The 15,894-nt window shown below is 52.6% G+C and overlaps 1 protein-coding gene across 1 annotated transcript; it reads left to right on the top strand.

The window, feature by feature from the left end:
* The first annotated feature begins 1,142 nt into the window (after nt 1-1,142).
* Nucleotides 1,143-15,894, top strand: Krt7 (keratin 7). The gene is made up of 9 exons (XM_026398765.2): nt 1,143-1,466; nt 2,962-3,173; nt 5,032-5,092; nt 6,186-6,281; nt 8,456-8,620; nt 9,766-9,891; nt 12,590-12,810; nt 15,337-15,371; nt 15,737-15,894. Exons 1-9 carry the CDS (start codon nt 1,143-1,145, stop codon nt 15,892-15,894), a joined length of 1,398 nt encoding a protein of 465 aa, XP_026254550.2.

The following is a 15,894-nucleotide window of genomic DNA, read 5'->3' as shown; positions in this document are numbered from 1 at the left end:
CCTAGAGGAGGGGAGGTGAGCAACTGACTGGGACCCGAGATTTCCTCTTCCAGCACAGTGCCTGCAGCTCTCTCCACCAGGTTGAAACTACTGGAAATTGTCTGGTGGTGACTTTAGGTGAGGAGACATGGGAGGTCCAGGGCTTATAACAGAAAAATTGGGGTGGGGATGGGAAGGAGTATTTGAATGTGAATAGAAGCATCTGCTTCTATTCAGATGCGTGTACAAATATGTGCAACGGGTGTATGCAGACCCTCCATGCACACACAGACTCCCACTTGTATAAATACACTCACAGATGTATATATTCAGGGATGTGGGCACCCAGAAGTGCACACATAGCCACAAAGTGTCAGAGATATACACAAGCATCCACAGATAAAATATGTGTGGAACACTGGGGAAATGTGAGTAGGGGGTGGAGGAGATGGGCTTCTAGGGTGCAAATGCCCAATGGGAAGGAGAAGGGCCAGAAGTGGATCCATCTAGTTTCTATGTGGAAATGTGATGTGTCATCTTGGATGCAGCTGAGGAAACCAGCTAGGTCAGGCCCATCCTGGGGTCAGATTATGCAAGACTTGAGCTGATCTTTCCAGGAGCAGCTGGACTTGGGGGGAGGGCGTGACAGGAAATGCCTTTCTGACTTGTGGTAGGGGGTTTTGGACTCTGACTTCTGAGCTGGAGCATTTTTGTCCACCTCTTCCCTAGTCCATTACCACCTGGTGTCTCAGCTGGCCTCAGGAATCTGGATGCTCTTACCCCTTGCAGAAACCTTCCCTGATACGCTGTAGATGGTCTCTGTGAAGTCAAGAGAGGGCTCTGCCTGCTGTTCCCTTCTGTTCTCTGTGGCCACCTGCAGAAGGTACGGGTGTCTACGGATGGCGTTTCTGCTTACTGCAGATCAATCCTGCTTGGATCCAGAGCCCGGCCGCCTTGGGGTGGGCGGTGCGGAGGGCGGAAGTTGGCGGAGGGGCCTGGCGGCGGAGGAGAAAGGTGCCTGGCGGCCAGCCCTGCCCCGCCCCGCCCCTACCTGGGAAAGCCCAGCCACCCGCGCGGAACCATAAAAGGGACACAGTGTGCTCGAGGTCAGCGAGTTCGCGCGCCTCCTCGTTCGCCGCAAGGTCCAGCGGGGTCCGGCCACTATGTCCGTCCACTTCAGCTCACAGGTGTTCAGCTCGCGCTCGGCCGCCCTCCCTGGCCGCGGAGGCCAGGTGCGCCTGAGCTCGGGTCGCCCAGGCAGCCTCGGCAGCAGCAGCTTCTATGGCTTGAGCGCCTCGCGGCCGCGGGTGTCGGTGCGCTCCGCCTATGGGGGTCCAGTGGGCGCCGGCATTCGCGAAGTCACCATCAATCAGAGCCTGCTGGCCCCTCTGCGGGTGGACATCGACCCCTCCATCCAGCAGGTGCGCCAGGAGGAGCGAGAGCAGATCAAGACCCTCAACGACAAGTTTGCTTCCTTCATTGACAAGGTGAGCCGGACAGGACCCTGCCCAGAGCCACACTGCCGGCCTCACCAGCCACCCTAACCAACCCTGCCCACGTGCAGGCCGGCGCTGGGAAGCTGGCGTCCTTCTCTCTGTCCACCAATGTCTGGAGAATAGCTCGGTGGCTTTTTCCGACCCCTTGAACTCTGTGGTTGTTAGTCTCCAAGCTCTCTCTCTCTTACATCAAGAGTCTCCAAGCCTCTCTCTTACCTGCAGGAATGTGTCCCCAGGTTCTGTCCAGATGGCCTGGAAGGCTGTTATCTCCAGTTCTATGGGGCTCTTGGGCCAGCTTTGTCAGACATCAGATTAGGAGATACAGAAGACAAGGCCAGGAGTTCTTTGCTCTCTAGGTCCCTTTCCCTGAGTGGAGGCTGTGTAGCATCAGGCCTGGGGCGGGGGTGACACTCCCTTTCCAGCTGAGGAGACACCGGCTCCTTCAGATGCTGGAAATAAAGGCCTGGAGGGAGGAAGGCTCCTGGCCCCACCCACCTGCCTGGTCCTGGTGGTAGGAGGTGAGGTTACACCTGCCTTTGGAGATAGCCCAGTTGGGGACAAGAAGTGGCACTGAGGGACCCTGGGAAGGAGACATTTGGGAGATGTTTTTCCTGGTTGTCTATTGTTGCCACACACATGAGCTTCTGTGGGTGGGAGGGAGGACCACTGGAGGGTCTGAGAGAAGGGGGCTTCAAGTGAAGCTGGACCTAGGAACCAAGTGCTGTGGCCCTGCTAGACCCTCCGGGCAAGACCCCCCTCCCTTGGGCGTAGACTAAGTGTGCCCTCCCTTGCCTTTGTGTACTTCCAGGCTCCTCCACCCCCATGTCCTCCTTGCCTTTACCTTTTGGACCTACATATCCTTCAAGTTCTACTGAAGCCTCCCAGGCCCAGGTTCCTTCCTTGCTATTGAGCAGCACTGTCTTATGGTGAACATTCAGGTCCTGGTGCCCCCAGTGGCTGATTTGGAGGAGGCCTTTCCTGCCCCCCCCCCCTAGGCATGTTAAGTGCTTCTTAAAGACCTTTTGGGCCCCAGGGTTGGGCATATGGGAGGTGCTCCTTTCACATTGGATTGATTATAGGCCCCTGCCCAAGGCCTTGCTGGAGGAGACAGGAAACTGACATAGCTGAGAGGTCCCAGCCTGAAGGGAGGAGTGGCTTGGTCATCCCCAGGCCCCACCCCACATACAGGAAGCAGGCCCTTCAGAGGCAGGAGATAGAGAATGCAAAGGGAGTAAAGGAAAGCGGAGACTCTGAGACATCAGTGAGGCAGTCTCACCTGGCTCACACTTGAAGACACTTGAGAATCTTAGAGGAGAGGGCCAAGTCACCCAACAGAGCCCATGTTCCCATCACTGGTCCCCTAACCAGTGCCAGGGTCCCTGTTGGGGGGAACATGCACTCTGTTGGGTGACTTGAAACTCTCTTTAACCATGCTGTGGTGGCCTGGTCAGCCCCTTGAGAGTCTCCTCTTCCACAATTCTTTCAGGTGCGCTTCCTAGAGCAGCAGAACAAGATGCTGGAGACCAAGTGGGCGCTGCTGCAGGAATCAAAATCAGCTAAGAGCAGCCGCCTCCCTGGCCTCTTTGAGGCCCAGATTGCTGGCCTTCGGGGGCAGCTGGAGGCACTACAGATGGATGGAGGCCGCCTGGAGGTGGAGCTGCGGAGCATGCAGGATGTGGTAGAAGACTTCAAGAATAAGTAATGCTCCTGGAGTCACCTGCTCTTGGGTCCCTGAGCCTCTGCATAATCCTCTGGTTCAGGGGTCAGAGTGTGCAGCTGCTTAGTATGATATTCCCTGAAGGACCGGGTCTTTACTAGCACATTTCCTGCCTCTTCTCTCCCCCTTCCTCCCTCCCCAGCCTCTGGAGCTGTTGGATGTTCTAGTCTTTTCTCTTGACTCAGTCTGGGGGAAATAGCTCAGTCTACCCTTCCCTGCATGGTCGGGTGCTTGAAGAAGTTCTCAAGGGAGGGCAGAAAAGGTATCCTAGGAGTGGGGTGCTTCAAACTTGCATGATACTCACAGGTCATTCTAGAACAGTTCCCTTTTATGCAGGTAGGGAATTTGGAAACCTGAGAAGTTCAAGGACTTGGTCAAGATCATAGAGTAGGTCACTGGGATCTGGGACTTGAATTTTGGGTCCCTGACTCCCAGAAGTGGACAAAGGGTGGGAAGTAAAGAAGCAAGGAGGGAGGATGATCATCCTGAACAATGAGTGGGGTTCAGGGGCTGAGGCAGTTTGGTCAGGGCAGAGCCAGGAAGGAGGCTAGAAGGGGAGGGCAGGAAGGTTTGGAGGTCTTTGAATGCTCACTGAGCCCTTCTTTCTCCTTGAACAGAAACCAATGCCTGAGGCTTGGGTGGGACCCCACCCCCAGCTCCACCCCCCAGCCCCACCCTGGCACACCTGCCAGTGGGCACTGGGGGCAATGAGTTGTGTTCTGTGCTCTCCTGTGGTCCTGTGACTAAGCAGGAGCAGGTATCTTGGCTCTGATTGGAGGAGAGCAAACAAGGCTCTGCAGAGGGTCCCCCAACTGCTACTTCCCTGGGGCAAAAGTCAACAGATGAATCCCACAGCAGGTGGAATCACACCAGGCTGGGCTGGGAGGGCATGGTAACCAGCCCCTGCACACCCATCTCCCCCTACTCCAAAGCCCTCAGGTCACCTTCCTATGGGGCTGGCCTGGGCTCCAAAGATTCAGGGAAGGGCCCCTGAGTACCACTGCTCTCAGACCCTCAGTCTGCACACCCTCCAGGCTCAGCAGTGCAGCACCAAAGCCTGGGTGGACAGAGGGCCTGGCAGAGATTTCCATAACTTTTTTAGAACTTAAGTACAACTTTGGGACTGTGGATTCCCTGAGCCTCCTGGAGGGGCTGGACTCGCCCAGAGGTTTTGTTTCCCATCAAAGCTGCTTCGGGCTATCCTCGCCTCTCCCAGCGACTGTTGGATGCTGCTGAGCTCTTGTTTCTAGACCTTTTTTTGAGTCCCCAAATAACTTCTGGGTTAGGTCCTATTTGTAGAGATTCTCCTAAGGAGAAGGGGCTGCTCCTTGGGAGGAGGAGGGATTGGAGGGCTGCTGTGGGAGTAGAATGGGGGCTGAGGACTCTATATAGCTTCCTCCCTTTAGACCCTTCTTCTCTCCTCAGGGTGGGCTGAACCGTGGTTAAGGCCTGGGCTATGGAGCCTCCAGGGCTCACATCTGGGGTTTGCCACTAAGTAGCTCAGTACCTGCCTCGCTGTGTCTTCATTCTCTTCTCTGAAAACCACAGTACCATCCTTCTAGGACTGTTGGGAGGGTGGAATGAGTTAGGGCGCAGAGAGCACCTGCAGTCCATAAGCATGGCTATTATATGCCGTCATTGTCCTTTAATTCACATGTATTTGCTTCACACCAAGACTCAAAGCCCTGGGAATAGCCATGCTCAGACATCTGTTTTTTTTTTTTTTTTTTCCAGGTGTGTCATTAGTAGAGGGTAAGAGAATAGGGTGGGTTTCACACCTGTGTGTGAGGGCACTGGAGGTAAAGCTGTGCCGACACTGTGTCCCCTCCCCTGCTGTAGGTATGAGGAGGAGATCAACCGTCGCATGGCTGCTGAGAATGAGTTTGTGGTGCTGAAGAAGGTGAGTGGGTGGACAGGCTGGAGGGGGATCATCTGTAAGCACAAGGGACAGGGGATCAGGGGATCTCTTACCTGAATGGCTGGTGGGGACCGGTAGCCAAGATCCAGCCTGGAGTAGAAGCCAGGCCAGAGTGGCCAGAGTAGCACGGCCTGCCCTGTGGGTGTGTATGTGTCTGGTGAGTGACAAGACTTACTTCTAGCCCTCCAGGGTTAGAGCTAAGACCAAAGGATGGAGGTTAGGGAGGGAGGTTTCAACCTCAAAAAATGCTCTATTGTAGCTTGAATGTTTTGTCCCAGGCAAGGGTGGTGGCACCTGGCCAGCCTGAAATATTTGCTGAGTGAATGCAAGGAGTAGTCTTGAGGCAAGGAGTTCTCTATCCCTGGAGATATGAGAAAGGAGCTTGGCAGGCCTTAGGAGCATGTGTGAAGGCTTTGAGCTACATGTCCCTTACTCACTGAGCAGCTGGTGATTCCAGGCCCATCCACAGAATACAAGATGCCCAGAGTGCTGGGCCCTTGGAGATCCAAGGGTGAGGAAGAGTGAGCCCTATCCCCAGGAGTTTAAGTGTAGGTAGAGAAGCCCAGACACCCTCTGACCTGGGCTCCTGTGTGTGACCTGCCTGCCTCAGAGCCACCGCACTGCTATTTCACAGGCTGCTGGACCTGTCCCTTCTGTAGGAGGGGACCTGGGAGTTGAAAGATGATAAACTCTCCCATGCATTAAGGAGTCTTGCAGAGTAGGAGTGATTTTGTTTCAGGTCACAGAGTTGGTGGCAGAGCCAAGGGGGCATCCACACCATAAAGACTTCATGAACTGGTCAAGGGCTAGGTCTGGGGCTTTAGGCTGCCCTGGGTTGCCAGTGCTGGGAAGCCAGCTCTGGTCCTGGGGCCCTGTGGAGACTATGCCCAGCCAGAGCCCTGGAGGGCCTGGGGAGGGAGCGTCCCACCAGTCATGTTAGTGACCTGGAAAAACTGAGTTTCTTACTAGGCCAGTGGTGTTTGGCCCTGGGGGTTGGACAGGTTGATCCTATCATTATTAAATGTTCCTGTTGCCATGGATATGGTGTCCTTTTGCCCTGTCCCTTTACCCCCAGGATGTGGATGCTGCCTACATGAACAAGGTGGAGCTGGAGGCCAAGGTGGATGCTCTGATGGATGAGATCAGCTTCCTCAGGACCCTCAATGAGACGGTGAGAATCTTGGGTGGCTGACATTTCTCCTTCTGTGCCCTAGGCAGGGAGCCATCTGGTCCAGCACCCTGCCTATGGACCACTAGGTGTGTGTTGAGGGTGATGGTATCATCCTGTTCTTTATTCTTTCTGGACTCAGGAATCCATAATGCATTAGGGTAGGAGGAGGGGGCTGGTAGCAGAAGGGGGAGGGTCTATCAGGACTGGTCTTAAGAGACTTGAGATGACCTTGGTAATTTGTCAGGTTGGGGGATTGGGTGGGGCTGAAAGGAGCCAGAGGAGGCCAGGCTCTGACACAGTTCACAGGTGCATTGAATGGGACAGGCTGGGGATCCCAGGTGAGGAGGGAACGAGTGTCTGAGAGTTTATTCCCAGAGGGACAAGGTGGGCGTCTGCCCACCACCAGCCACCCTTCTGTGATTTTCTCATTCTCTCTCTCTCACCTACGTCCTGCCTGGGCTTCCAGCTCTTTACCTTTGTGGAAATTTAAAAACATTTCCATTGCTCTCAGCGTGAGTTGCTGGCCTTAGGCAGAGGGACAGAGGATGGGCAGGAGCATAATTAACATGTGGGGCTAAGAACAGACCAAGTTCTCAGTTCTCTTCAGTTCTAGTCTTTGCCTGAACATCCAGCCTTCAAATGTCAGCATGTTTGTTCATTCCAGGGGCTGGGTCCTTGAGGCTACTTCAGGCAATCTAAGTTCAGTGAACCTCGTTGTCACTTCTACCTTCCTCCTCGTCTTCGTCGTCCTCCTCCTCCTCCCCTCCCCCTCCTCCTCCTCCTCCCCCTCCTCCTCCTCCTCCTCTTCTTCTCTTTCTCCTCCTCCTCCTTCTTCTTCCTCCTTTCCTTCCTCTTCCTCCTTTTTCTTCCTCTTCTCCTCCTTCCTTTCCTTCTCCCTCTCCCTCTCCTTCTCCCCACTTTTTTCTTTGAATTCTTTTTAGATATCCATGAGAGTAGAGTGTATTTTGACATATTATACACACTGGAGTATAACCTCCCATTTTCGTGGTTGAACATGATGTGGAGTTTCACTGGTTGTGTATTCATATATGAACAGAGGAAAGTGATGTCCAGTTTATTCTCCTGTCATGCAGGTCTTCTTACGTGTGGCACATGCTATATATATGTATGCCATCTGTACCTATATGCATGTTCACATGTACACTGTGTTTATATTAATATGTAATTGTTTCTTCTTATTGCAAAAGTAATGCATGCTTATTGCAAAGAAGAACAGAAAATTAAGTGAGGCATAACATGGAGAACAGATCACTTCTGCCTGTTGTAAAAACCTGGTGCTTGTCCTCGGGCTGATTCAAATAACAGAAACAAGGTTTTTGAGAAAAAATTTTAAAAAAATAGACTTATTGATATGCTTGCAATGGGGAAGTCAGTGGATTAAGGTCCTAAAAGGTTGCTGTCCTCCTCACAAGGAGAAATAAAGGCTTTTAAAGGGGGGAGGGGGCTCAAGAATTGGGCTGCACGTATAATTGTTGGTGGATGTAATGAATGTCCAGCTGGTGGCCTTGAGTGAGATGTTGCTCAGACTCACTGGCACTGGTTCCCAGGTCTGAATTTTCTTTGTTCTTGTGGTCATCGAAGGACATAATAACTTGGCATAGGATGGGAAAAAGGTTAACCTTGCTTCCCCTGCTGTTATGGAGGTGGGGGAGAAGAAAAAGAAGAGAAAAAAAGGAAAATAACAAAGCAAAAAAAGAACAACTCCCCCAATATAAAGTTTATACCCAAATCATGAAATGCACCCTGTTACATTACCATCTTTATATTGACATTTCCAGACTTTTTGGTGCATATATACACATGGAGAAAGAGAAATATTTTTCGCATTACAGCCTACTCCTGACATCCTTCCCCGTCTGTAAACATAGCTCATCACCAGTTTTAAAGGCTGTGGTGCATCCCATGGGAGTGTGATAGGATCTGTTTCATCATCCTCCACTAGTGCTGTGCCCTGAGGGGACCGAGCACCACACTGTCCTGTTACCTCCTTTGATTCCACCAGATCTGCTTTGAGACTCTAGGAGCCAAGGGTGGGCAGGCCCACTCCAGCCTCCCTTTTTTTTCCCCTTTCGCTTGTGCAGGGAGTTCCAGGGCAGGTGTGGGCATAGGGATGTGTCCTGCCTCAAGTCCACCATTCTGTCTTGTCCCTCCAGGAGTTGGCAGAGCTGCAGTCCCAGATCTCAGACACATCTGTGGTTCTGTCCATGGACAACAGCCGCTCCCTGGACCTGGACGGTATCATTGCTGAAGTGAAGGCTCAGTATGAGGAGATGGCCAGGCGCAGTCGGGCTGAGGCTGAAGCCTGGTACCAGACCAAGGTGTGCCACCCCTGGGGGCGTCTTTCCTCTTCCTGCCAGGGCCCTTGGTGGCAGCCTCCCTCCCTCCTCCTCACCTCATCTGGAGCCTTCAGGGCTGGGGGCCCCACTGTCTTGGAGGGCATCAGTGGTTAAATCTGTGGTGCTCTCTGGAGTCCAGGGAAGAGGACGTGGGCCAGGTCTCTGCTCTGAGGGAGATCCTAGCCCAATGCAGGGACCTGTCAGAGGAAGTAGACATGCATTACTAATAATGAGAATTTGTTAAGTGCATAATGCTCGGCATAGTTTCAGAACTTACACAGGCACAGCATGCTTACATAGTGCTAGGTGATATGTCCAGTATTTTACCTCTGTTGACTTAATCCACAGAACAGCTCTATTGTGTGTACCATTATTATTACTATTGTAAAGATGAGGTAACCGAGGCACAGAGAGTTGAAGTGATTTGCCTAACTCCACACCGCTAGTAGATGGAAAAGCAGGCTCTAGATTCTGAATGCCCAGTACTCCTGATCTGGGAGGCTTCATCCTGACACATACTTCATGGAGCCAGGGCAGCTGATGGTGTGGGGGCTGAAGGGATGGGAGGTGATGCGGGGGTAAGCTAGTGCTACTAGAGGCCGGAGCCCGAGGCAAGTCTTAAAAAGCAGCATAGAGGAAGTCTCTGCAGTGGTAAAGAGTCATCCATGGTGCAGGGGTGAGAGCCTAGGGATGCCAACAAGGGGACTTGAGTTCTGGCCTCCATGCTGTCATCGATTTGCTGTGTGATTCCTGGACAGTTCCTCCCCTACACTGGGACTCAGGCTCTGCATCTGTGAAATGGGTAGTACTGGGAGGTGAACGTTGAATAATGTCTTAGGCTTTCAGTTATTGTCCAGCAGTAGGCCAGGGTAGGAGTGGGAAGAGCCCCAAGGTCAAAGGGAAGGGCCCAGGGAACCTTCTGTGTCCTTGCTAAGAGGTGACTGAACCCCTTCCCCACCCCACTGCCCAATACTCTGGCCTCTTGGCATTGAGTGCAGATGGTTGGTTTTCTGATTGTTCTTCCCTGGAAATAGAAGTGGGGAGGGGCTCTCCTTGGTTGGGTAGAGAGACCAATCACCTGTAATCATGGCCCACCCCTGCAATACTTGTATCTGTGGCCCCTCCAGTTTGAGACCCTCCAGGCCCAGGCTGGGAAGCATGGGGAAGACCTCCGGAACACCCGGAACGAGATTGCGGAGATGAACCGGGCCATCCAGAGGCTGCAGGCTGAGATTGACAGCATCAAGAACCAGGTGGGGCTGCGCTGTCATCCCTCCTTCCTCTCTGCTCCTTGGGGCATGTGAGAGGCAGCCATCTGAGGCCAAGTTCTGGGTGAGGAGCAGAAAGGTGGAGGGGAGACTGTCATCCTGTCTCCCCTGGGCCTACGCTCTGCAGCTCACTTCTCAGGGCTGCTGGTGAGACCTTCAGGATAGAATGCTCTTGGCCAGATGCTGGCTTGGGGCCAGAGCGGGAAGAGTGCTGGCTGGCCACAGAGCCGGTGGATAGAAGCCTGGGCTGGTGAGCGAAGAGCCTCCATCAGTTACGCCATTGGTACTGAGCGCTCTGCTTGCACCCAGCTCTGGGGCAGTATGAACATCTGGGAACTCACCGTTCATTACCAAGGCTCACAAGTCCCTTCTCACCCTGACCTTGCTTCCCAACTCACTCTGCTTGGGCCATACTGGCCTGCTTCCTGTATCTTGCATTTGCCAAGAGTGTTCACGATGCAGGGCTTTTGGACTGGGCCTCTCTCTGCCTGGAATGTGGTTCTCCCAGCTCTGTCAATGGCTGTCTCTTTCTCAACCTTGGGTTTAGGACCAAAGACCCCTTCTTGGAGGTGACTTCCTCAAACACCTAGCCACTATATCAGCAGCTTGTCTGAAGTTCTTTGAAGCACCTGTCACTCTGAAATGTTCTGAATTATTATTAAGTTATGGACTGTCCCCATCCCCACTGGTTTATACAAATGCCTTGAGAGCAGGGACCCCATCTGCCCGCTTCTCTGTCCCTTTCTTCCAGCACCTGGCACACGATAGGGGTACAGATCTCCAACAAGAGACTGACTGAAAACTGGAAGCTAGGTTCGGCGGGGGTGTTGAGGAGGGGTCCCCAATCCCTGGTGGAGGTGTGGGTGTGGTCGGGCAGCTCAGCTGGAGCAGGGTCTCAAGGGGGAAAAGGGGCGGGGGGGGAGTGCAACATCTTCAGAAATCTTATCTCCAGACGAGCTGGGGAATGGGAAGTGAGGGTGAGTTCACCTCAGAGCCCTGAAGGCCTGTTTATACAGGGGTGGAGACTGCCTCCTGGCACAGATGTTGGGTCATGAATCACCTCGTGAAGTGGGCCAGTTTCCAGGCCAGGAGGGGAAGCACAGAATAATGAATGGCGGTTTCCCAAATCTTATATCCTCTACCACATCCAGTTCTTCTCCACACAACAGGGCAGAACCAGGGCTCAGAGTCAAGTATCTATCATCACTAAGGGGCCTTGAGAGGATCTGGGAGGGGCCTCCAGAGGCAGGGGCGTATGGTCTGTGGCTGAGGGGACACCAGTCAGACAAGACAGGGCACTGAGAGGTAGTCCAGGGACAGAGAATAAGGGGGGTGGGGCTTCAGCTGAGGGAAGACAACACAAGGGTAGGGGATGGTTGATGAGAAGTGAGAAGGAGGAGTCAGTCCTGAGCTAGGGAATGGGGGTAGCAGCTCACTGAGCTGAACAAGATACCTGGGGCTAGACAGACTTCTGGTAATAGCTGTTTTAATCAGCTTTCTGTCACTGTGACAAAATACCTGAGGAAAATCAACTTAAAGGAGGAAAACTTTATATTGGCTCAGTTTCAAAGGCTTAAGTCCATGGTTGCATGGTTGTTTGGGCCTACGGCAAGGCAGAGCATTATGGCAGGAAGCTTGTGGTAGAGCAAAACTGCCCATCTCCTGGCAGTTGGGAAGCAGAGTTGAAGGGGCAAGAGTTCCCATCTCCTCTTCAAGGGCACACCCCCAATAACCTAACTTCCTTCCACTAGGCCCCACCTCCTAAAGGTTTAACCACTTCCTGGGGACAAAGCCTTCAACACATGAGCCTTTGGGGGACAATCAAGATCTAAACTGTAACAGTGGGGGAAGAGCCCAAAACAGGGGAACATTAAGGCCAGGTAGCAAGTGGCAGTTGCTCAAGGCACACAGGTACACCAAACTCTCCCTACCCAAACCCATGACCTATGGATATGGTATATGGAATGATTAGTAGGGTCCCTCTGCCCCAAGTTCCCCTCTTCTGGGCTTGTTCCCAGCTGATTTTTATTTTGAAGGTTGTTTCTGGTTCTTGTCAATTGCCTGGCATTTGGAGACTCAACCCAGAAATCCATGGCCTTGGAACTCCTCTAGTTGGGGACTGGGGGACTGAGGATTTTACAAATCTAATAACATTTATTAATACTAGCAATCATAATAGCAGCATTTTGTGTGTGTGTGTGTGTGTGTGTGTGTGTGTGTGTGGTGCTAAGGATGAAACCCAGGGCTTTGCACATGCTAAGGAGATGTTCTACCACTAAGACACCCCACCCAGCCCTCATAATAACATTTATTAGGCGCCTGCAGTTTGCTAGACATTGTGATAAGAGTTCTTGTGTTTTATTTCTTTTTATCCTCTAGGATCCCTATGAGATAGATACTATGATATTGCTCTTTCAGGAAAGGGGAAGCTTTGGCTTGGAAAGGTTGATTCTTCCAAGCCCAGATAGCTAGTAAGTGGCAGAGCCAGGCTGGGAACCCGGGCTTTGGAGAGCCAAGTCCACAAGTGTTTAACTCTTGGGATTCTCTGGTGCTTGGGGGAGACAGCAGTTCAAGGAATCCACCTTAAGCAAGTCACCGAGGTGCTCACTGTTGGATGGGTAGGCAGGAAAGCAGTGGCTGGTGAGCTCTGTCCTCCAGCTCATAGTCCCACCACTGCCCGCAGCGAGCCAAGTTAGAGGCTACCATCGCAGAGGCCGAGGAGCGTGGGGAGCTGGCTGTCAGGGATGCTCGCGCCAAGCAGGAGGAGATGGAGGCTGCCCTGCAGCAGGCCAAGCAGGACATGGCGCGGCAGCTGCGCGACTACCAGGAGCTCCTGAACGTCAAGCTGGCCCTGGACATCGAGATCGCCACCTACCGCAAGCTGCTGGAGGGCGAGGAGAGCCGGTGAGGAATGGGAAGCAAGGCCAGGGATCGGGGGCTCAGTGGGGTGTGGGCCTGATGTTCAGCTATGTACCAGCATTTTCTGTGTGTCCCTTGTCTGCAAGGCACAGGGGTGGGAGGTACAAGGAAGGATGGATGCTGCTTTGCCTTAAATGAAACAACCTTCTAGAAGGAAAGGTCACTTAGCATAAAGCCCCTTTGCATGTATGGGCATTCATGGGCTATCTGATTTGATTCTCAGAACACAGGGAAGCAGATCCAATATTATTGACTCCCTAGTCTACTGTTATTAATTGATCAGTCGGCGCATAGTCAATGAGTGCTGATTCCTGGTCCGGCATCTTCCATGACAGCAGGCTGCTTCTCATGACGTAACTCAGCTAAATCAATGTGGTACTGTCAGAGTGTGCTAGACAGGGAGAATTCCTCTGTCCCCAGACATATGTGCATACTCACCTACAGTGGGAGAGGAAGCTGGGATGGGTTAGTCTTATAGGATATTCTTCAAGAAAGACCAGGTGCCTCTAACAATGGAGTTGGGCCTTTGTTTTCTCCTGGTTGGATTGGTTGAGCCTGTCAATAGATAAGGCTTTACAGTGTGCCTTGGGGGGAAGTTAGGATTTGGAGAAGTAAGAAATAACAGCCTGGCAAAGGCTGGGGCTCATCATGTTTGGCTTTGGCTTGTTAGAACCCGGCATGCAGATGGATAACGTGTAGACACGCTTCTGCCCTCAGGGAGGTGGCACATCTGCTAAAGAGATAAAACATCCTCAAAGGAAGTAGTGAATAGTAGCTTGTATTTTAATTGCTAAATGTATTTAAAAAAAAGAAAACAGCAAACTTTCTTTTCTGAGCAGCATTCCTAAGGGGTTGGGGAGGAAGCTGGAGGATGAACAGAGTGGAAGGAAGGGAAGGGAGAATAAGGGTGTATAGGAGCAGAGAGCCTGGAGAGAGGGGAAACCGTGGCAGCAGGTATGAGCTGGGAAGCAGGAAGGAGGAGGAATGGCTCTGCCCCGGCCCTTGACCTGTCCCTCCCTAGGTGGGCACTCAGTCTTTGTGAGAAGAGAGATGCTGACCAGGGCACAGAGCAGCTCCAAATAAGATGCCTCTCTCTGCACCCTCTTCCTCCATGGGATGGGGGGACCTCAGTTTCTTGAGAACTCTCATGCTGGGCCTCTTTTCCTTATAGAAGTCAGAGCTGGGGGACCCTTAGAGTAGGACCTGAACCAGCTTCCTTCCATGGGCAGATGAGGGGACTGAAGTTCAAAAATGATTAATGGCATACCCAAGGTCACACAGCAAGTGGAGACGCCCTCTTCTGAAGGCCTAATCTCAGTTCAAATTGCTCTCATCAGGCTTAGATCTTGGTGCTTGGAGAGGAGACTGGCCTTCCCTATCCTTGGGGCACGTGGAGATGGACACCTTCCTTTTATCTCTTAGCTTGTCAGCTTTTCTGGGGCAGATCCAGGGTCATGATCCCCAAACTCTGACAATTTTGGGGGGGTGCTTCTTTGAGAACACAAAGTTACAAATATAAAATTAGGCACAAAAATACTTAGAATGAGAAAAGAAAATCACCCAAATCTCTAAGGCTTGGACATGCAGCTCTCTTACCTCTGAGCCCTCTAGGTGTTGTACCAGAAATTCTTAACACAGGATTGTTGCTTGGTGGTAGGCAACTCACCCTGTTCTCTGCTTCTGGCAACTCCAAGCACTTACAGGGGCTATATGAACAACCATCCTGGAAGCTTCCAGAAAACACATCCCTTGTCCCCTTCTTGGGCTTGAGGCTGCTGAGACCTGCTGAGCTCCCCTCACTTCCTCTACTAAAGCAAGGTGCCCCTCCCTCCTGCAGAGCAAACTGATCCCCAAGGCCAAGGGCTTGGTGACAATGGGGCTGTGAGTCACAAAACAAACACACCCAGCTGTCTCAGATGGATTTTTAATTTCCACTGCAAGACCTGTTTCAGCCCCACAGGCTGCTTAAAGCCACCCCACCTACCCCGCCGCCCTCCTAGGTCCTGGCTGGAGCTGCATTCAATCAGTCAACAATTCACTAATTATTTCAACACATAGTAAGTAATTACTGTGTTCCGGGCCTGGCGCTAGGGGCTGAGACACGGGAATCAATAGGCAACAACCCACTTTTAGGACTTTATGATCTGGTGAGGGAAGGCAAACATGTACATATATAATAAGTGCGGCTACCATTTACCAAATCCTGGGTGTGCAGGGCTTTAGATAACTTCTGTAACTTAACCTTCACCAACAAATCTCTGACCTTGGTCCTATGTTAGACCCAATTTATAAGTGGGCAACAAGAGGTTGTGTGACTTTGCCCCTGAGCATGTGGCATGTGAACCTCCCCCACCCCTCCACCCATTTTGCAACAATGTAGAAGGCCAGCTGGAGGTGTGGGGACAGGAAGGAAAGAACAGGGATCCTGCTGGGGTCTGGAGGGGGGTGCCTGGGAGTGCTCCTCCAGTGTTGAGAGCAGAGCTGTTCTCATGGTTTGTCCTCTGTCCCCAGGTTGGTTGGAGATGGAGCAGGAGCTGTGAACATCTGTAAGTCTCCGGCCGGCCGCCACTCTGTGCTGTGCAGACTTGCTGGGTCATTAGAATGACAGTTTGTCCTGCGGGCCCTGCTTGTGGGGCTGGGAACCTCCTTTCCTTCTACCCTGGCAGGTTCCCTGCAGCTCTTATCCAGCTCAGTGGCCTCCATGTGAGAGGTCAGGGGGAGACAGAGGGGCGGAGTGGGGGAGGGGAGGGCAGTGAACCCCTGGGGTGCAGCCCCTGGTTAGAGACTCCCTTTGGGTTGTCCAGTGGAGGGGTCAGGGAGGGAGGCAGCTGAGCTGGAGGGTGGGGTGGGGTGAAGGGATGGAGTCCCTGTGGAGGGCTTTACCAATGGCGCCCTCCTTTGTCTTCCCCAGCTGTGGTGAGTTCTACTGGTGGCAGTGGCAGAGGGCTGGTCTTCGGAGGAACCATGGGCAGCAACGCCCTGAGCTTCTCGAGCAGTGGGGGACCTGGAGCCCTCAAGGCCTATTCCATCAGGACCTCATCTGCCACCCGAAGGAACCTTCACAACTAA

This window comes from Urocitellus parryii, chromosome 5 (assembly GCF_045843805.1).
Source record: "Urocitellus parryii isolate mUroPar1 chromosome 5, mUroPar1.hap1, whole genome shotgun sequence".
NCBI classification, from domain to species: Eukaryota; Metazoa; Chordata; class Mammalia; order Rodentia; family Sciuridae; genus Urocitellus; species Urocitellus parryii.
Note: the sequence above shows the minus strand (reverse complement) of the source record. Positions and strands in the feature narration are given on the sequence as shown.